Below are 22,456 nucleotides of genomic sequence, written 5' to 3'. Positions count from 1 at the left end.
CATATATTACTTAATAGTGGTCCCAAAGCACAAGAGTAGTGATGCTGGCAATTCAGATATGCCTTAGAGAAGCCGTAAATTGCTTTCTTTTAGGGAAAAGTTGAGTACAGTACAATAGGATGTTTGAGAGAGAGACCACATTCAATTCATGTAACTTTTATTACAGTACATTGTTATAATTGTTCTCCGTCACTACTCCTAATGTTCTTTTTATTAGTAGTTATTGTTAATTTCTTAGTCTGCCTAATTTATAAATTAAACTTTATTCTAGATAGTATGTACAGGAAAAACATAGTATATATAGTGTTGGATAATATCCAGGGTTTCAAGCATCCACTGGGGGTCTTGGAACCTATCCCCCGTGATAGGGAAGTAACTACTATACTAGACAAATACTCAAAGCAAGTATAAAATATTGATATTAAGGAAAATATACACACTAAAGCTAAAAACACTTTTAGGGCTAAAGAGGATCATCATAATGAAAAAAGAATAGTTCACTAAGCAGATAAGACTTTTTAAAAAATGTGTGTGTATACATGTATGTGTGAGTGTCTACATATGTAATTTGACAAAATTACAAGGAAAAAAATTAACAAATCTACAAATGTTAGTAGAAAATTTGAATAGGATAAAGAATTTTGGAATTAGATGATACATAATATTTGAACAACACAATAACTTTGTCACACTTATCTCAGAAATATAAAAACTGAACAGATGTATAATCATTAAAGGAATTTTTAATTAAAATTTTAACCACAGAAACAAAATATCCCAGGCACAGATAGTTTTCCTTGTATTCTGTGAAACCTTCAAGGCAGAGGTAAACCCTATCTTAGACAAACTAAAAGAATTAAGGAAGAAAGAAGGCTCCCTAATTCATTTTATGAAATAAATATAACCTTAATACCATGACCAGGTAAGGTCAATGAATAAAGCAAAATAAATGGTGATCCAGTTTCACTTTTATGAAAGTTAAAGTCCTAAATAAAGTACTAGCAAACCAGATCTACATATTGGCTATCAATGTGTTTTTTAAATTTGTATGTTACATATTATGCCTAAGTAGGTGTTTTCAGAAAAACCTGTAGTTGAACCTTATCACATATAACAAGAGAAAAACTATATAATTGTATCAATAGATGCAGTAAAAGCAATTGATGAAAAATCAACATCCATGCATACTTACAAACCCATAACTAAGAATAATTTTCTTAACCTGAACAGATACCTGTTAATACCAATAGCAAATATACTTAGTGGTAAAATATTAGAATTGACTTTAAAGTCAAGAACAGACACAAATGCTCAGTTAACTACTGCTAATGAGCATTTATTATTAATCCCTTTAATATTTATTGAGACCGGACACTGTTCTAGGATCTAAAGATCAAAATCTAGTAGAGGAGAAGATAATAAGAATGAAAGTCCTAAGAAGAAAAATAAGACAGCATGAGGGGATAGAATGTGATAGGAAAGGCCTCTCTGAAGTGATAACATTTAAACAAACTTAAATGAAATGAAGCTGTGAACCACATGGATATTTGGAGAAAGAACATTCCAGTCAGAGAGAACAACTAAGTACAAATGCTATGAAGTAGGGTCATATTTGGCCTTGTTGGAGGAATAAATAGCAAGGAACTCAGTGGTATGATCAGTCGGGAGAATAATTATAGGCGATAACATTTGGCCTTGTAGGGCATGGTAAGGATTTGGGATTATATTCTGAGTGGGTTGGGAAGTCATTGGAGGTTTTTGAGAAGAGAAATAGCATTATCTGGCTGCCTTTTTACAGGATCAGAGCTGCCGCGTAGAGATTAGCCTTGGCAGGAGTGGGGGCGGATACAAAGCAGATGAGTTAGGAAGTGATGGCAATAGTAAAGGTAAGACATGATGGTATGGCTTGTTTTAGAGGAAGCAATGAAAGTGATGAAAAATGGTTAGATTCTGATACCCAGCATGGTTGTAAAGTTTAGAAACATTAGTAATTTTATTTTACATATATAGTAATGTAATATGAACAAGCCATTTATTCTGTATTCACCCAAGTTTCCAGATTTAGTGATCATTCTGTATCACTAATTTGGAGCCAATGAGATTTGTTAATGGATTAAATCTGAAGTTGAAGAGAAGAGTCAAGGATGAGTCCAACACTGTTGGTCTGAGCAACTTGAAGAATAGAGCTACTGTTTACCAAGAGGAGGAAGATGAGGAGAAACAGATTTGACTGGGAAATCAAGAGTTTTTGTTATAGATATGTAATGTTTGGGACATCTGTCTCTTCAGAGATGTCAAGTGGCATTTTGATGCTGAGTCTGGAGTGAAAGGGAAAATCAGTCCTAAAAATTTGGGAGTCGTTATCTATCTAGGGAATACCTTGCTCAAAATTAAAAATATAAAATTTGAGGAGGAAGAAACAAAAATTGGCATTGTTACAGATAATACATGGTACAGTGTAATGGTTTAGAGCACAAGCTTGGGAGCCAGAATGCCTGGGTTGATATCTCAGTTTTATAATTTCCTAATGTATGACCTTTAGTTACTTACTTATTATCCCCTTTGTACATTTTTTTAATCTGTAAAATAAGACTAATACCTATTCCCACAGGATTGTTGTAAGGATTAAATTAGTTAATACATGGAAAGTGTTTAGAATACCACATGGCATATAGTAAGAGCTCAATAAACATTAGCTCATCATTATTATCATTATAGTCACCATTATTATTATAATCATTATTAGATTACAAAGACTATTCCAAAGGATATACAGAAAACTATTAAAATATTAAATAATTTAGCAAGTTTGCCAGGTATAATATTAGAATGTTAAGCTAAATAAAGTTCCTGAATACCAGCAACTTTTAGAAAAATGTAGTTTTTAAGAAATTATAGAACAAAATTTGTAAATATATGGATATCTAACAAAGATTTGCATGTCCTTTATTGTAATAGCTAAAATACTTTTTTGAGAGACGTGAAAGAAAATCTGAATAAACTAAAAGATCCCATATATAAATAGGTATATTTATTTACATAAATATATTAGTGCATGTAAATAAATTTATATAAATAAATAAATATGTATTTTTTAATCCTCACCCAAGGATATATTCTTATTGATTTTTTTTTTGAGAGAAACATCAATGTGATAGAGATACATTGATTGGTTTCCTCCTATCAACACAGCCTTTTGGTGTTTAGGACAATGCTATAACCAACTGAGTTACATGGCCAGGGCTAAAAGATCCTATATTTTTAAACAGGGAGACTCAATAGCAGGAAAATGACACTTATTCCCAGATTAATCTGTAAATTAAATGTCATTTCAACCAAAGGCCCAACAGAATCTTTTATGGAGACTGACAAGCTGATCCTGAAATTCATATGACAGAATGGAGGGTCAAGAATGGCCTAGATCAGGGGTGGGTAACCTTTTTGTGAGTGCGTGCCAAAACCAGAAAAATCTCTGACTCAAAATTCTTCTGCGTGCCAACCCTAATTTTTTGAGAACATGTTACGCCTACTTGATATCTCTTAAGGTGTACGTATGTGAAGAACCTTGAAGAAATAATAAAATTCATTCAAGCGACAAAAACACAGTATATGATGATGAAAAATACATTTATTTTTTAATGTATACATGTACACTGATATTCCGACAGAAAACTTTATGACTCCGTTTGATATTATCAGTGGGACTTATGCTGCTGCATCACTGATGACAGAGATTTTACATCAGGTTTCTATTTCGTGACCTTCAGAGATATGCACGAGCTACTACTTTCATCCGTCAGGCTACTCCTATTAAGAGACTTAACAAAATTCATCACTGAGAACAAAGATTCACAAGCATATGTGGATGAAAACATGGAGAGCAATGCTGTTGCAAAGTGTTTTAAACAGGAAAAATTTTCTGGAATGGCATTCCAAGTCCTCAATAGTTCATTTTTGACACTTCTCTCTGGTACTCCTGTCTCTAATCGCTTTTTTTCAATGTTTTCCAAGTCAACTCTAAGGTCAATAAGTTTCTGCTTCCAAATTGAGCTACTCTGAAATTTAATCAACTGCATTTCAAAGTCAGCCATGTCTAACCATGAAAACATTTGTAAGTGCAGTTCCTCCAGTTTCATGCTATCTGGAAACCTCATGAATTTTGCTGTCTCTTCCAGTTCTCTGAATTTCGCAAATCTTGAGAAGAACTGCTCAATAGTTGACTCGATGATGCTTAAAAACAGCTTTTGAAGACTTTGACAGTCTGTTCTGTCATCTTTTGGGAGGTCTTCAATGTGCCTCTTAAGATTTGGGAAATATCTAAATCTCTCACCGTCCACATCCCTCTTAAAGCCTTCCAGTTTCTTTTCAAAAGCCTTTATGTAACCAAGCATAACATCAAGTGTCTTGCCAGTTCCTTGTAATTTAACATTTAAGTCGTTCAAATGTTCACAAAAGTTGTAAATGGAAGATTATAAGAGAGGGTTTTGCGTGCCAGCAAAAGTTACTGGCATGCCCTAACCGGTTTGGCTCAATGGATAGAGCATCGGCCTGCGGACTCGAGGGTCCCAGGTTTGATTCCAGTCAAGGGTATGTACCTTGGTTGCAGGCACATACCCAGTAGGGAGTGTGCAGGAAGCAGCTGATCGATGTTTCTCTCTCATCGATGTTTCTAACTCTCTATCCCTCTCCCTTCCTCTCTGTAAGAAATCAATAAAATATATTTTAAAAAAAAAAAGTTACTGGCGTGCCATGTTTGGCACGGCGTGCCAGGGGTTGCCCACCCCTGGCCTAGATAATTCTAAAGTAGACCAAAATGGAAGGGAATTTATCCTATCAGCTCGATTACAAATAATATAGTGTAATAAGTATACATAAATAGATTAATAGAACCAATAAGAAGCATCTAAGAATAGACTCAAATAATATATAGATTTATAGATAAAAGGGAAAGAATGGTTAGCTCAAAAAGTGGCACTGGAAAAATTGCATTATCTATGTAGAAAAATGTTAATTAGATCTTTACCTCACACTGTACAAAAATATAAATGCCAGATGGAATAAAAACCTTAATGTGAAAAGCAAAAATCTTAAAACTCTTAGAAGGGGTGTGTGTGTGTGTGTATCCTGTCTTATTTATTTTTGTTTATTACATTGGTTTCAAAGTTTAGTGGGAATAACATTTTTTTGTTTGTTTTATTATAGTGTATGCTAGCCTAAATTTTGGCAGTAAGACACAGCCAACATTTGGTAACCAAACGGAATGTATTTCATCATACTCTGGTCCAAATCCAAGCCCAGGAGCCTTCATCCTTCCTTCCTATCCTCTCTCATCTCGAACTAGCCCAAAACACACATCTCTTACTGTGTCTCCAAAGAAGTCTCAAGATAATTCTGTTAATTTCTCAAATTCCTGGCCTCTTAAAAGCTTTGAAGGACTATCAAAGCCAAGTCCCCAAAAAAAGCTTGTCAGCCAAAAATCACCTGGCTCAACAGGAAGAAATGATGGTAAAAATTAATACTTTTTCAAATTCATTTGTATGTTTGATTATATTTTAAAATTATGTTGTTAGATCTTTAAAAGCTTGTAAATTACATTTTTCTGTGCATTAGTAAATATTTAATAAAATAACCATATGTTAATTAGATCAAATGTGTAATATAAAATTCAGTTGAAATTTTGAATTGCTTTTTTTCTTCTATTGCCACTTCAAAATCCTTTTCAGAACTAGGTAAACAATAATGCTTTATAATGGACATGAACATGAACAGCCTGAGAAGCTACTAAAAATTTTAGCTTTACAAATATAAAATGTCATTCATGTTTACTATAATATCTATTCATCATTCAACATTTATTGACTATTTAATACTAGAGGCCCAGTGCTTGGGATTCGTGCACTGGAGAGGGGGAGGGGGAGTCCCTCAGCCCAGCCTGCTCCCTCTCGCAGTTCAGGAGCACTCAGGGGATTTCCAACTGACGGCTTAGGCCCGCTCCCCGTTGACCTAAGCAGTAAGTCAGACATCCTTAATGCTGCTGTGGAGGCAGAAGAGGCTCCTGCCACTGCCACTGTACTTGCCAGCCTTGAGCCAAGCTTCTGGCTGGCTGAGCAGTGCTCCCACTGTGGGAGTGCACTGACCACCAGGGGGAAGCTCCTGCATTGAGCATCTGCCCCATGGTGGTCAGTGAGCATCATAGCAACCAGCCGTTCTGCCATTCAGTCAATTTGCATTTTAGCCTTTCATTATATAGGATATGTTAAAATTATTTTACTGGGTTTTCTATTTATTTTTAACAAAATATTTTTTTCTTGCCTGGCCAGAATGGCTCAGTTGTTTGAGCATCATCCTATGCATCAATGGTTGCCGATTGATTACCGGTTAGGACATATACCTGGGTTGCTGGTTCGATCCCCAGTTGGGGTACATACAGAAGGCAGCCGATCAGTGTTTTTCTCTCACATCCATGTTTCTCTCTCTCTTTCCCCCTTCCTCTGTCTAAACATGTCCTCAGATGAGAAAATATTCTTTTAATTATGAAATTAGCATATGTTTATTCAAGACAGATTCAGTCTCAAAATAAAATGTCTGTTAAAGGCAACACCCTTATCCCACAGGCTTTCCTATCCGCAGTGTCTGAGGTAAGATATTTCACCTTTAAACTATCCCACAATGCTAATGTTCCAGTTTATAAATATAAGGTCACTTTAACTTATAGTGAATTTTATCACTTTCTGTTAGCACTAAACCTTCATTTCCTTGTATTAATTTCTTTCTGAATTTGTTTTTCCTACAAGATCAAATATTATTGAAAGCTGAGGCATTCAACTTGTTCTCCCCAGTGACCAGTATTTCTGTTTTGCATATGGTAGTCCTTCAAATGTTGCTTATGTAATTAAATCAAGCAAAAAAAGTAGCTCTTCTACCTTATTATGGACTTTACTATACAAATACTGGCCATGATGATGTATATGAAGATAGAAATTTAACTTGGCATGTCATATTTTTATTTTTATAAATAAATCATGTTTAAATATATCTGATGGGTCATTTTTTTATAATTTTTTAAAATATGTTTTTACTGATTTCAATAATGCCTGAAAGATCATTGATCGGCTGCCTCCTGAACACTCCCTACTAGGGATTGAGCCTGAAATCTGGGCATGTGCTCTGACCAAGAATCAAACGGTGACCTCCTGGTTTATTTGTCAATGCTCAACCACTGAGCTACACCAGCTGGCTCATTTTTGTTATATTTGTTTAGGAGACAATGATCCTTTTATCTCATTTTAAGTAGTAATCTATTTCTAATAAAAGATATTGTGCTTTTTAATTTTAAAACACTGTATTCCAGGCATTTGTGATTTAAACTTCCACTTCTCTGAACATTTTTTTAAAAAGTAAAATATGTATTTTTTCATGCAGGAGAAAATTCTCAAGAAAAACCTCCAGTTCAACTCACACCTGCCTTGGCGAGATCATCATCTTCCCGACGAGGCCTGAATGGGACCAAGCCTGTTCCTCCCATACCAAGGGGAATCAGCCTTTTGCCTGATAAAACCGATTTAAGCATAGTGGGACCCAAAAAGAAAGAGCCTAATGATATTTGGAAAAGTGAAAATGATAGTGTTAAAATTGATCTTTCAGAATTAAATATCAAGGACAAAGATTTGGATCAAGAAGAGGTTAGAACCAAATACCATTTTTAATTTTTTAAATGTTTGTGATTTTCTATAATATAATAGTTTTATCTAAGGAAAAATCAAGTAATTTTTAATCCCATAACATGTTTTCTTGCTTATAAAAATATTTCATGTTCATTATAGAAAACGTGGAAATTTTAGTGAAGTACTAGGAAGAAAATTCATCACACCAAATCCTAATGCCCAGAATAATTAACTGTTAACACTAATGTGTTTTCCTTTAAGTATTCCCTCTATGCATATATTATTACTTTTTAAATTAAAAATAAGAATAATATAGCTATATACTCTTGTACTAACCCCTCCCAAATGAGCAATTTGTCATATTTGTTTTCATTTTTAAATAAGTGAAACATAATATAGTTTCCTCTTCATTCTTGAGCATGTCCCTTGTCCATATATGTGCATCATTACTTATCTTTATGAAATTAAGATCATATTGGATACTCATCTTTGAATGCTAGGTTATTCCATTTAAATTATACAAATGTATTGTCAATATGATAACTCTGTACATATTAATATGCCAGATAAAGAATGTGGCTGTTATATTAGTTTGGATTCAGAGCACAGCTTTTGTTGATTTCAGAGAGGAAGGGAGAGAGAGATAGACACATCAGTGATGAGAGAGAATCATTGATTGGCTGCCTCCTGCATGTGCCCCACTGGGGATCGAGCCCGCAGCCTAGGCGTGTGCCCTGACCGGGAATCGAACCGTGACCTCCTGGTTCATAAGTCAGTGCTCAACCACTGAGCCATGCCGGTCAGGCACCAGAGCACAGCTTTTATAAATGCTTTCTTTTTATCATTTGTTTGTCTGATTTTAGATTTAAAAAGTGTTTTACATTAAATATGTAAACTGAAACACTAGATGTTGATATTATGGGGTCTTTTTTAACTGATTTTAAAGCTGTAAGCATCATGCACAGATCACTTGCTCAATAAAATAAATATTGATGCATATTTATTTTCAAAGCATTTCTTTAGCATTAAGCATGTGTAAAACTAATAGAGTGCCAAAATTGGTTCGTAATGAGTTAGTCATTCCAAATTCTAACTACTTGTAAAAATCTTTCCTGGTTTTTTTATTTCAGTGGTACTTGGAAGGGGATTTATTTAAGAAAACAAACTTTTATAGAAAAGGCATTGACCTACATAATTTATAAATTTCATCTGATTATACATTTTGTGTTGATTTTACAGTTACGTAAAACAGGCCTTTTTCTTTCAGTGGATAATTGAAAGGGTAATTTTTAAAATATAATTATTAGTAAATGTAAGAAGATACTACTCTTTTTAGATATTGAATCTTTCAAAGATTTACTAAGGAAGTGGCATCCTATTGAATCAACCATTATAATTAGTATAATCAAAATATAAACAAAGCGCAGTTATGTATATTTCTGTGTTCCTTAATTTGTTCAGATTTCTATTCCCAACCTTAATGTATTAGTTTCAGATAATGATTTCTACTCTGCATTTCTAGAAATACTTGGCTTCAGAAGTTAAATTAAATGATCTATTATTTTCTGAATTCTAACACTGGCAGGCTGGATGTGAACTTTAAATTTTAAAAAATGGATTACTTTTTGCTAACCTCATAGAACATCTAAATAGTCACATAAGCACACAATTGACTTAAGATTAGCTGGATCTCTGTGACTTTAACCCACTCCGCTGTCTACCATCTAATTCAGTGATTCATTTGTTAATCTTTGTGCCCAGTGCTGGAAATACCATGGTAAATAATAAGATCCTTCTCTTACAGGGTTTATAAAATAGTGGGTTATTTATAAATACCTAAGTGATGAAATCTATATTTATACTATGTGCAGCCCTGGCTGGTTTGGCTCAGTGGATAGAGCATCAGCCTGCAGACTGAAGAGTTCCCAGGTTCGATTCCAGCCAAGGGCACATGCCCCAGCTGCGGGCTCAATCCCTGATGGGTGTTGTGCAGGTCGCAGCCAATCAATGATTCTCTCTCATCATTGATATTTCTATCTCTCTCTCCCTTTCCCTTCCTCTCTGAAATCAATAAATATATATTAAAAAAAATACTATGTGCAGATATGTTAGCATCCATCTTGTTACTAGTGGATTAAAGAAGAGTGGGTAGCTAGATATAGTTAATGGGGAAAAATAGATACAGTTAATGGATTTTAAAATCTAAGGATAACTTTTAGTAATATAATTATTTTGTGAAATTGATTGCTTTTATTTTTTCTCAGATGCAGAGCTCTCTTAGGTCCCTTCGTAACAGTGCAGCTAAGAAAAGAGCAAAACTGAATGGCAGTACTTCAGATCTTGAAAGCCCTGATTCTGCAATTAAGCTCGACTTGACTATGGACTCCCCATCTCGCTCTTCCTCTCCAAACATCAGCTCTTATAGTGAAAGTGGAGTTTACAGCCAAGAATCATTGACTTCCTCTCTGTCTACAACTCCCCAGGGGAATAGAATGATGTATTTTATGTTTTGATATTTGAATGCTAATCTGTAGTTTATAGTCTAAAGCCCTAATATCATCTTTGAGAAAAAACAAACCTTTAAAGCAATTTTCTAATTTTAAAAATGTTGAAATACATTTAAAAGACAATGGAAAAGTTTACATATCTTACTTTGCTTGACGTTGGTTTGGGATGGGGGTGGAGAGAGAGAACACAACCCCAGCTCTAATCTAGAGCACCTAAATTAATATGTATAAAGTCTGTTCCTCCAGCATCAGTTTTTCGTTTACCTATCTAAGATTTATCTCAACATTTCTTGTTCCTTAGCTCTTTTCTGGATCACTGCTCTTTGGCAATTGACCTATAGCTGATATTACTGCTTTCATTTTAAATTCAGTACCAATTTCCTCTAATTTATGGGTAAACTCCATTTAGCTGCTACCTTACTATTATGTTTTGTTATTCCATTATTTTGTAGAAACTTAGGATTTCATGCCATAACTTTCCCAGCCCTCTTAGAAGTCTTCTTAAAACAATAGTGTTAGAAGTAGAGTCCTAGCCATCTATTTTTCAGCATAGCAATTTGACAAATTTTTTTAGATTACCTCAGTAAACTCTAAGTTTTAAACAGTGATCCCACCTTGATTTCTGAGATCTCTGTGACTCTATTCTAGGATTTTAGGGAGTCCTATCTTTTTTATTTTAGACAAAAATCTAAGAGTAAAATTGCTTGATTATAGGGTTGATGTACATTTAACTTTTACTAGTAAATTGCTTGTGCAATTTTGCACTCCCAGAAGCAATGTATGAGAGTTCCAGTTTTTTTTACATACTTATTAACAGTCTTTTTAATTTTATTTTCCTTTGATTTCAATCTGAACCATGTTTATATACAGCTATTACAAGTAAATAATTTTTAAAGTAAATATTTAAAATTAATATTATTTTCACTTAAATGAGCTAGAACCACAATAATTTAGGTAAATATAGATTGTGTAATCCAGTGGTCGGCAAACTGCAGCTCGCGAGGCACATGCGGCTCTTTGGCCCCTTGAGTGTGGCTCTCCCACAAAATACCACATGCGGGCGCACATGTACAGTACGATTGAAACTTCGTGGCCCGTGCGCAGAAGTCGGTATTTTGTGGAAGAGCCACACTCAAGGGACCAAAGAGCCGCGTGTGGCTCGTGAGCCACAGTTTGCCGACCACTGGTGTAATCAAAAGAGAGCCAGTGTTCTAGTAACTTTAATGAAAAAGAGTGTTTTATTTCAGCAGTTCATAGAAGTAAACTGAATTTTTGTGTCCTGTTGTGGAATGTGTTTCTCATTTCTTGATTTCCTTATCATTTTTTAATTTAAATCGCAGCTTATTTTGCAGTTGGAATTTTTTTTCTACTGGAAATTCTCTTGTTTTAATTACGTTGGTAGACTAATGCTATGTATTTACAAAATGAATTTGGAATCAGTATGTAACTATTTTTTCATTAAATTACCAGACATTTAAAATATATATTTATGGTTTAGATCTAAAGTCCTTCCCTTATTGTCCATGAATGCGAAATTTTATGTTACATACTACTACAGTTGCAAGGTCCTATAACTAATTTGGTACACAATTGGGAAGAGACTTCATTTGATACTGTAACATTTAGAACTCACTATTCCCTATATTGTCTCAGAGTTATTTTCTTCAGATATTGAACTCAGTGAGAAGTGAGTTCAGTATACCTTCATCTATGGACTGAATTATCTTTAAAGAATTCAGTATTTCCACATTTAAGTTTAAATGGAAGGGAGAAGGAGTGAGAGAGAGATAGAAACAACGATGAGAGAGAATCACTGATTGTCTGCCTCCTGCACACCCCCTCACTGGGGATCAAGCCCACAACCCAAGCATGTGCCCTGACCTGGAATGGAACTGGAGACCCTTCAGGAGCCAACACTCTAACCACTGAGCAAACCAGCTAGGGCTGCTTTCTTTGTGAAATAAGGCCTTTAGGCCTTTATAAAGTTAGGAAAATAAACAAATAGTAGTCCAAGAAGAAAGTGGCATTCACTAAACTCACTTGTTGCAGATGTATTATCACATAGTTAAGTCTCTATTTTTGTATTACTAGAGGCCCAGCACGTGAAATCGTGTGTTACCCAGACCCGCCCTGCATGAGCCACAGGACCCCAGACCCACCCTGCGCGAGCCACAGGACCCCAGACCCACCTTGCGTGAGCCACAGGCCCCACCTTCACCACGTGAGCCGTGGGCCCCGCCAGCCCCACTCAAGCCCCGCCTCACCACGCGAGCCACGAGTCCTGCCCCACAAGAGGTGCTCCATGCACCTCCTGGTGACCGGTTGTTTGGTCATGATGCTATTATGGTGTCATGACCACAGGCCTTTTATGATACAGATTATATATGAAGGTAGATAGTATCTACTAGTGACCTAAGTGACCAAACGACCGGTCAACCAGTTGCAATGATGCATACTCATCACTAGGGGGCAGACACTCAACACAAGAGCTTCCCCCTGGTGGTCAGTGTGCTCCCGTGGCCCTGATTGGCCCTGATCGCTGGCCAGGCAAAGGGACCCCACCTGTGCACAAATTTGTGCACCGGGCTTCTAGTATTAGATAATTATGTAGAATCATTTGTTTTACTTTGGAATGGACTCTTCTAGAATTAGGTGGGGGGTTTTTGATCCAACAAAAGACTGTATGGCACAAGTTAGAGAGGTTTAAGTTTCTTTGGCAGTCCTCTCATGATTAATTAAGAATTGACTGTATGTTCAAAAGATTGGAAGTTCAAAAAGCAAACTAGGAATACCAATAAAAACCATTCTTGCCCTGCTGGTGTGGCTCAATAATTGAGTGTCAACTTATGAACCAGGAGGTCATAGTTCAATTCCTGGTCAGGGCACATGCCATGGTTGTGAGCTCAATCCCCCAGTGGGGAGCATGCAGGAAGCAGCCAATCATTGATTCTCTCTCCCTCTCTGAAATCAATGGGGAAAAAAATTTATGATTTTTAAAAAGTATGATTTTTAAATGATGTCAGAAATGATAATGGATACATTTCAGAGTTAGAATTTTATATAATGGATACATTTCAGAGTTAGAATTTTATAGTTACCAATTAGGACTAATCCTTTTAACTCCTTAAAAAGACATTTTGGCAAGAATAAATATTGTATTATTCTTGGAAGAACATTCTGAGCCATAGTTTTTTATACTTGTTGCTGCCTGTTTAGTGAATTAATAAAAAGTATAAAGACTGTTTGATTTAAGAGTATTGAATAGCTCTCGATATTAAATGTTTATTGAAATTATTTTGTTTCATTGTAGGTCAGACATATTACCAACATTTGGATCAAAACTTTGTCTAACAAGTCTTTCTTCTGGAAAGAATAAAATCTCTCAAATAGCTGAACAAAGCCCCAGTACAGGTATTGTATGACTGTTTTATGAATGTGATTTATAGAAAGTATGATTTTTTTAAATATATTTTATTGATTTTTTACAGAGAGGAAGAGAGATAGATAGAGAGTTAGAAACATCGATGAGAGAAACATCGATCAGCTGCCTCCTGCACATCCCCCACTGGGGAAGTGCCCGCAACCCTGGTACATGCCCCTGACTGGGATCAAACCCGGGACCTTTCAGTCCGCAGGCCGACGCTCTATCCACTGAGCCAAACCGGTTTTGGCGAAAGTATGATTTTTAAATGATGTCAGAAATGATAATGTATACATTTCAGAGTTAGAATTTTATAGTTACCAATTAGGACTAATCCTTTTAACTCCTTAAAAAGACATTTTGGCAAGAATAAATAGTGTATTATTCTTGGAAGAAAAAGTATTTACCTGGCCCAGCCAGCATGGCTCAGTGTTTGAGCATCGACCTATGAATCAGGAGATCACAGTTTGATTCCCAGTCAGGGCACATGTCGAGATTGCAGGCCCGATCTCCAGTGTGGGGCATACAGGAGGCAGCCAATCAATGATTCTCTCTCATCATTTATGTTTCTCTCTCTCCCTCTCCCTTCCTCTCTGAAATTAATAAAAATATATGTTTTTTATAAAAAGTATTTACCTGAATAAATGATCTCCCTGTAAGCCCATAGCTCCTAAACATTTAGACTTAATTGATATAGAAAGAGACCTGGCTATCAGTTTTTGAAAGCTTTCCAGGTAATTCTAATAGGCAGCTTAGTTTGAGAACCACTGGACATCACAAAAGACAATTTCTTTTTTTTTTCTTTATTGATTAAGATATTACAAATGTGTCATTATCCCCCCATTGCCCCTCACCCCTCCATGCATGCCCTCACCCCCCTATTGTCTGTGTCCATTGGTTAGGTCTATATGCATGCATGCAAGTCCTTTGGTTGATCTCTCCCCCTTACCCCCACCTTCTCCTACCTTCCCTCTGAGGTTTGATGGTCTGATCGATGCTTCTCTGTCTCTGGATCTGTTATTGTTCATCAGTTTATGTTGTTCATTATAGTCCATAAATGAGTGAGATCATGTGATATTTATCTTTCTCTGACTGGCTTATTTCGCTCAGCATAATGCTCTCCCATCCTAAATAGATCAGAATCCAAATATTTTTCTAATTGATTACTAATAAATTGTTTTTTATGAAAAATTATTATAAATCAGTTTAAAAAATTTAACTAGTAGTTGAGTTCATGTGTATCTTATGTTAAACATTTTGTGAACTAACCTGGAAGTCTCTAATTTATAATCATTTTTCACAAAAAAATAATTTATTAGTAATCAATTAGAAAAATATTTGGATTCTTGTCTATTTAGGATGGGAACTGCATATGATTTTTTTATGATTAGTAAACTGTATGGAATTATGAATAAATGATAACAAATTAGGATATAATACTTATTTTCACATGATCTCAGTATAAAAATCCTATCAACTTTTAAGGCTACTTTACTGTCCTAAAAAGCTATATATATAGCTAATTGTTTGCTATAATTATTAATTTCTTGCTATTAAATATGTCTTAAATTCATCTCAGTTTGATTCCCACTATCACTCTTATTCATTTCTTACCTACTTAGCCTCCTAAGATTTCTCTCCAATCATAGTCTCATTCACTTACAATCTATTCCCCACAGTGTAAATCTGACTGTGTTGCCCAGCCTAAATTTATTCAGGACATTTTTCCATGATCTGGCCCTTGCCCACCTCTCCAGCCTCATCTTTTACTTCCCTCTTTGTAGCTTGTGTTCCAGTTAAATCAGATCATCTTCAATACCTTTTCCAATCTCTTTGCAGTGGTGCATACCATTTCTTCTGGATGAAATCTGGAATTCACATCACACTTATTCAGGTGTGAAAACAGTTCAGTTGCTCTTTCTGGGCAGCCTTCCCCAATTCATAAATAAAATTGTTCATTCTTTTGTGATATTACATTTTGCACTGACATCTTTATATTGGTATTTCAGTTGTTTTACTTTTTTGGACTCTCAGAGTCTTGATTCCCAGAGATTATTTACCTCTAAATTATCTACCAAATTTCTGTCATAATCACGACAGAACTCAACCATTTGTGCCTGGTATACTGGCTTTCACAAAGGTAGTATTCAACAAAGAGCTCTACTAGGCACAGGGAGACAATGTATGTGCTTTGGAATCTGAAAGACTCTAGTTATAATCCTAATTTAATATTTAATAACCATATTCATGAACTGTGCAAGTTACTTAACCACTTTGAAACTCAGTTTCCTTGTCTGATGATGTAAACCTTGAGAAGGGTACTGAAGATTTAGATGTATAACATATAAAGCACCTAATGCATGGTGGACACTTGGCATTTGTTCCCCTAAAGGGAAGACATAAAGAAATACAATACACCGAAACCGGTTTGGCTTAGTGGATAGAGCGTCGGCCTGTGGACTGAGAGGTCCCGGGTTCGATTCCGGTCAAGGGTATGTGCCTGGGTTGCGGGCATATCCCCAGTAGGAGATGTGCAGGAGGCAGCTGATCGATGATTCTCTCTCATCGATGTTTCTAACTCTCTATCTCTCTCCCTTCCTCTCTGTAAAAAATCAATAAAATATGTATTTAAAAAAAAAAAGAAATACAATACATAAACTTACTCTTCAATACTTTTTTAAGGCTGATTGTTCTAATAACTTATTTGTAGCTTTACAAATATTTATGTACATTTGAAGAAACATGCTATTGCTAGGTTGTATCTAGTTTATAAAAGTGGAGCCCTCGTTTGGAAGAATGTCTTTGGAAGTAGAAAAGAATAGACTTAGAAATTCTAGTGTGTTTCCCTCAGAACCTAGTTCTATGACCTTGTGAGTCATTTAAGTTATGTTAGAGTGATCATTCTTACAACAGTACATACTTGAAAAGGCAATATTCTGTGTTTTTCAACATTGTCTAATATTTAGTGGTTCTCTAACTTGCCTAATCCTAGGAATAACCAGGAATACATATGACATACAGATTCTAGTCCTCGCCTCACACTAATGAATCAATCTTTAGGATTAGTGATCTGTATTTTTATTTTTATTTTTTTTAATTAAATCTTTATTGTTCAGATTATTACATTTGTTCCTCTTTTTTTTCCCCCCCATATCTCCCCTCCTCCCAGTTCCCGCCCCACCCACTGTCCTCATCCATAGGTGCACGATTTTTGTCCAGTCTCTTCCCACATCTCCCACACCCCTTTCCCCCCAAAGAATAGTCAGTCCATTCCCTTTCTATGTCCCTGATTCTATTATAATCAACAGTTCATTCTGTTCATCAGATTATTAATTCACTTGATTCTTAGATTCACTTGTTGATAGATGCATATTTGTTGTTCATAATGTGTATCTTTACCTTTTTCTTCCTCTTCCTCTTCTTAAAGGATACCTTTCAGCATTTCATATAATCCTGGTTTGGTGGTGATGAACTCCTTTAGCTTTTCCTTATCTGTGAAGCTCTTTATCTGACCTTCAATTCTGAATGATAGCTTTGCTGGATAAAGTAATCTTGGTTGTAGGTTCTTGGTATTCATCACTTTGAATATTTCTTGCCACTCCCTTCTGGCCTGCAAAGTTTCTGTTGAGAAATCAGCTGACAGTCGTATGGGTATTCCCTTGTAGGTAACTGAGTTTCTTTCTCTTGCTGTTTTTAAGATTCTCTCTTTATCTTTTGCTCTTGGCATTTTAATTATGATGTGTCTTGGTGTGGTCCTCTTTGGATTCCTTTTGTTTGGGGTTCTCCGCGCTTCTTGGACCTGTAAGTCCATTTCTTTCACCAGGTGGGGGAAGTTTTCTGTCATTATTTCTTCAAATAGGTTTTCAATATCTTGCTCTCTCTCATCTTCTGGCACCCCTATAATTCGGATGTTGGTACGCTTGAAGCTGTCCCAGAGGCTCCTTACACTATCCTCGCATTTTTGGATTCTTTTTTCATTTTGCTTTTCCCGTTGGATGTTTTTTGCTTCCTCGCAGTTCAAATCTTTGCCTTGATTCTTGCGCTCCTCTGGTCTGCTGTCGGGCGTCTGTATAATATTCGTTATTTCAGTCTGTGTGTGCTTAATTTCTTGTTGGTTCCCCAATATAAGATCGAGGGTCTTATTAGTTTTCGTGTAGATCTCATTAAGTTTATCGACAGCTTCTAAACAGTTCTTGAGAGACCTTAAAAGTGTGGTTCTGAACTCTATATCTTCCATTGACAATTTTGTCCTGTTTCTTTGTCTCCGCATTTTGTTATGCTTCCTTGGTGTACCCCCTAGTGGTCTTTGTTCGAAGTCTTATAGTTAAATCTTGATTGTTGTAGCTAATTCCAGGGAGGGTTTGACCTCCAGGCCAAGTGGCTATGAGAATCAGCTGTGTCAGCAGTGAGAGAACTTCTGTCCTCTAGGGAGGTGCTAATCTAGCCTTTGCCTGAGGCTATCCGGCAAATGCCTCTGTGCAGGGCTTGGGCGGGGCGGGTCGCACAGGATCAACAGGGTGGGCCGGAGAGAGCAGTTATGGAGGCTCTCAGTCCTGTCCCCAGGGGCTCTGCCTCTCTGAGTCCCAGTACCCGCTGCAAAGCTCGGAGAGAAAGCTGCACTCGCTCTGACCGAAGCCAGACAGTCCCGCTTCTCCCGTTTGAGTCTGGGTCCCTAAAGACTCGCCCGGATCTGGTGCTCAGAGTCTGCGACTCCCTCCCGATTGAAAACAACAACCGCGCCCTCCGCCGCCAGCCCGCTCCTCGCACTCCGCACCTCAGAATTTGACTTCACCACTGCGCCTCCTCTGAGTGTCCCTGTGCGTTTCTCTTTCCTCCTAGTTGTAGGACTTCTACTCAGCCAGCGTTCCTGTGGTTCTGGGTGATGTCCGTTCCGTGTTTTAGTTTCACTTTTGAAGTAGTTGTTCAAAGCAGCAAACTCCGGCGTTAACCTATGCCGCCATCTTGGTTCTCTCGTGATCTGTATTTTTAACAACTTAGGTATTTCTAGGATCAAGTTTTAGAAACACTGTTATTGAATTCAGTATAGGATAGTCTTGGTTAAATGTAATATACTGTCAAAATGTCAAGTTGCTAATGGTTTAGGGCAGTGGTTCTCAACCTTCTGGCCCTTTAAATACAGTTCCTCCTGTTGTGACCCAACCATAAAATTGTTTTCGTTGCTACTTCATAACTGTAATGTTGCTACTGTTATGAATCGTAATGTGAATATCTGATATGCAGGATGGTCTTAGGCGACTCCTGTGAAAGGGTCGTTCGACCGCCAAAGGGGTCGCGACCCACAGGTTGAGAACCGCTGGTTTAGGGTTTTATAAACTTGAGTTTATATTTTTTGATTATGTGGGATGGGGTTTGTTTTCTTTTCAGTAAGCAAAAAATTTCTACAAGTTTATTATTTAATTGTTAAAATAAAAAAATAATTAAGACTATCTGAAGAAAAAAACAAAAATAATTATGTAAAAACTATTAACCTAATCTGTCCTTACAACAGCACTTCCAATAAATATTTCCACATATATTCTACCACTATCTATTATAGCACATAGTGCTAAATTTTCTGAATGATATTATAGTGAACTTTTTCCCCATAGCATTATATTGGTATCACCAATTTTTTTTTTTTAATTGAGATGTAATTGATATAAGACATTATATTAGTTTCAGGTGTATAATATAATGATTCAATATTTGTATGCATTGCAAAATGATCACCACTAATCTAATTAACATCTGTTACTATACAGGTATAGAATTTTATTTCTTAGATAAGAACTTTTAAGATCTACTCTTTTAGCAACTTTCAAATATGCAGTACAGTATTATGAATTAAATCCCAATGACTTATTTATTTTATAACTGGAAATTTGTACCTTTGACTCCCTCACTCATTTGGCCCATCCCCAGCCCTCTCCTCTGGCAACCAGCAATCTGTTCTATCTATGAGGGTTTTTTGTTCCACATATAAGGGAGATCATACAGTATTTGCCTTTTCTGTCTGTCTGAGTTTGCTTAGCATACTGCCCTCAAGCTTTATCCATATTGTTGCAAATGGCAAGATTTTATTATTATGGCTAAATAATATTCCATTGTGTCTCTATATCATCTCTTTATCCATTCAACCATAGGTGAACATTTAAGTTGTTTTCATATCTTGGCTATCATAAAGTATGCTGTAGTGAACATGGAAGTGCAGATATCTTTTCAAGGCAGTGGTTTTGGTTTTTTTGGTTATATACCCAGAAGCGAAGTTGCTGGATCATATGGTAGTTCTGTTTTTAGTTTTGGGGGGGAACCTCCATACTGTTTTCCATAGTGGCTGCACCACTTTACATTCCCACCAACCGTGCACAAGTGTTCCCTTTTCTCCACATCCTCACCAATACTTGTTATTTCTTGTCTTTTTGATAATAGCTATTCTAACAGGTGTGAGGTAATATATCATGATTTTTATTTGTACTTACCTAAAGATTAGTGATGTTGAGCATCTTTTCATGTGTCTGTTCGCCATTTTTATATCTTCTTTGGAAAAATTTATATTCAGATCTTCTGCCCATTTTTAAATTGGATTGTTTGGGGGTTTTTTGAGATATAGTTGCATGAGTTTTTAAAATATATATTTTGGATATTAAAACCCTTACCAGTTATATGATTTGCAAGTATTTTTTCTCATTCTGTAATTTGCCTTTTCATTTTGTTGGTTTGCTTTGCTTTGCAGAAGCTTTTTGGTTTAATGTAATCCCACTTGCTTATTTTTGGCTTTTGTTGCCTTTGGTTTTGGTGTTAATTCCAAAAACTTATCTCCAAGACTGATGTCAATGAGCTTATCATCTAATCCATCTGGGTTAATTTTTTGTGTAGTTTATAAGATAATCAATTTCATTCTTTTGGATGTGGTGTCCAATTTTCCCAACACCATTTATTGTAGAGACTGTCCTTTCACTGTTGTATATTATTGGCTCCTTTATTGTAAATTCACTCACCATATATAACTTGTTTTATTTCTGGGCTCTCTGTCCTGTTTCAATAATTATGTGTCTGTTTTTATGCCAATACCACACTGCTTCAATTACTAGCTTTGTAATATAGTTTGAAATCAGGAAGTATGATGCTAAAGGTTTGTCATTTTTGTTTAGCTTTTTAAAGAACCAGCTCTTAGCCCTGGCTGGTTTGGCTCAGTAGATAGTGTCGGCCTGTGGACTGAAGGGTCCCAGGTTCTATTCTGGTCAAGAGCACATGCCTGAGTTGTGGGCTCAATCCCCAGTAGGTGGCGTGCAGGAGGCAACTGATCAATGATTCTCTCTCATCATTAATGTTTCTGTCTCTCTCTCCCTCTCCCTTCCTCTCTGAAATCAATAAAAATAAAAAAGAACAAGCTCTTAGCCAGCTGGCATGGCTCAGTGTTGAGCACCAACTTATGAATCAGGAGGTCACGGTTGGATTCCCAGTCATGGCACATGCCTGGGTTGTGGGCTGGATCCCCAGTAGGGGGTGTGCAGGAGGCAGCTGATCAATGATTCTCTCTCATCATTGATGTTTCTCTTTCTCCCTTTCTCTTCCTCTCTGAAATCAATAAAAATGTATGTATATGCTTAAAAAGAACATCCCTAAAGAACCAGCTCTTGGTTTTAACGATTAGTCTCACCTATTAATAGAAAGCATTTCCACTCAAAGCCAGTATCTTTATGATGCTTACTTTATGAATATCAAAATTAAGAAGAAGCCCTGACCGGTTTGGCTCAGTGGATAGAGCATTGGCCTGCGGACTAAAGGTCCCAGGTTCAATTCCAGTCAAGGGCATGTACCTTGGTTGTGGGCACATCCCCAGTAGGGGGTGTGCAGGAGGCAGCTGATCGGTGTTTCTCTCTCATTGATGATTCTAGCTCTCTATCCCTCTCCCTTCTTCTCTGTTAAAAATCAATAAAATATATTTTTTTTAAAAACTAAGAAGTATTTGGAAAGATAGGCACTTTATTCCTGGAAGTTCTCTATAATTTATTTATCAGATTGTTTTCAATCCTTACCCAAGGACATTGCTTAGAGAGAGGGAGAGAAGAAGAGAGAAAGGGAGAGAGAAATATTGATTTGAGAGATAACATCAATTGGTTGCCTTCCATAAGTGCCAGGACTGGGGATTGAATTCACAACCCAGGTATGTGCCCTGACCAGGAATCAAACCAACAGCGTTTCAATGCACAGGATGATGCTTAATTAGCTGAGCCATTCTGGCCAGGGTATTATCAGATAGTTTTAAATCATTCTCTATGAACTGACCCAGTGCCCTTTACAGTCCTCTCTAGCCCCCCTGCAACCACCCACTTCCTCTCCTCATTATCATTTTATTAAAATACCCGCAACTATATTAAAAGCATGATATGTTGTTATCACTGCTTAATGGTTTACATAGGAGCTATATATAAAAATGGATGGTGACTCAAATATATATTGCCTAGGACTTTCATTTAGTACACAGTGGTTTTCACAGCTGCAGAGTATTAGCATAGGGTGGTCAGTTTAAACATCCAAACATATAGATTAAATTTTTGATATTTGTTAAAAGGAGGCCTACATTAAAGTTTTGATTTGTTTGGGTATTTATAATATGCTAGGCACTTTGCTAAACCCTTTACATCTATTTTCTTAATTTCATCCTCACAACAGTTCTGGAAGAAGTATTACTGTTATACCCATTTTACAAATAAGGTTAAGCGTGTTGCCCAAGTTCTGTCAGCATTTTAAGTGGTGGTACTATGTTTTAAAGCCAGGGTCCTGGCCAATGGGGCTCAGTTGCTTGGAGTGTCTTCCTGTGCACCATAAGGTCTCAGGTTTGATTCCCAGTCAGGGCACAT

The 22,456-nt window shown here is 36.4% G+C and overlaps 1 protein-coding gene across 8 annotated transcripts in view; it reads left to right on the top strand.

The window, feature by feature from the left end:
• Positions 1-22,456, top strand: part of TOGARAM1 (TOG array regulator of axonemal microtubules 1) — a 138,006-nt gene that overhangs the window by 48,335 nt on the left and 67,215 nt on the right. For 7 of the 8 annotated variants that reach the window (XM_059659113.1, XM_059659121.1, XM_059659130.1 and 4 more), the window contains exons 4-7: positions 5,203-5,505; positions 7,423-7,682; positions 9,929-10,161; positions 13,482-13,582. In XM_059659113.1, coding sequence (XP_059515096.1) covers positions 5,203-5,505; positions 7,423-7,682; positions 9,929-10,161; positions 13,482-13,582 — 897 coding nt within the window. The remainder of the gene's footprint in view (positions 1-5,202; positions 5,506-7,422; positions 7,683-9,928; positions 10,162-13,481; positions 13,583-22,456) is intronic. The other variant, XM_059659146.1, reaches the window with a different exon arrangement.

This window comes from Myotis daubentonii, chromosome 1 (assembly GCF_963259705.1).
Source record: "Myotis daubentonii chromosome 1, mMyoDau2.1, whole genome shotgun sequence".
In the NCBI taxonomy this organism is placed as follows: domain Eukaryota; kingdom Metazoa; phylum Chordata; class Mammalia; order Chiroptera; family Vespertilionidae; genus Myotis; species Myotis daubentonii.
This window is presented reverse-complemented; position numbering and strand designations above follow the sequence as displayed.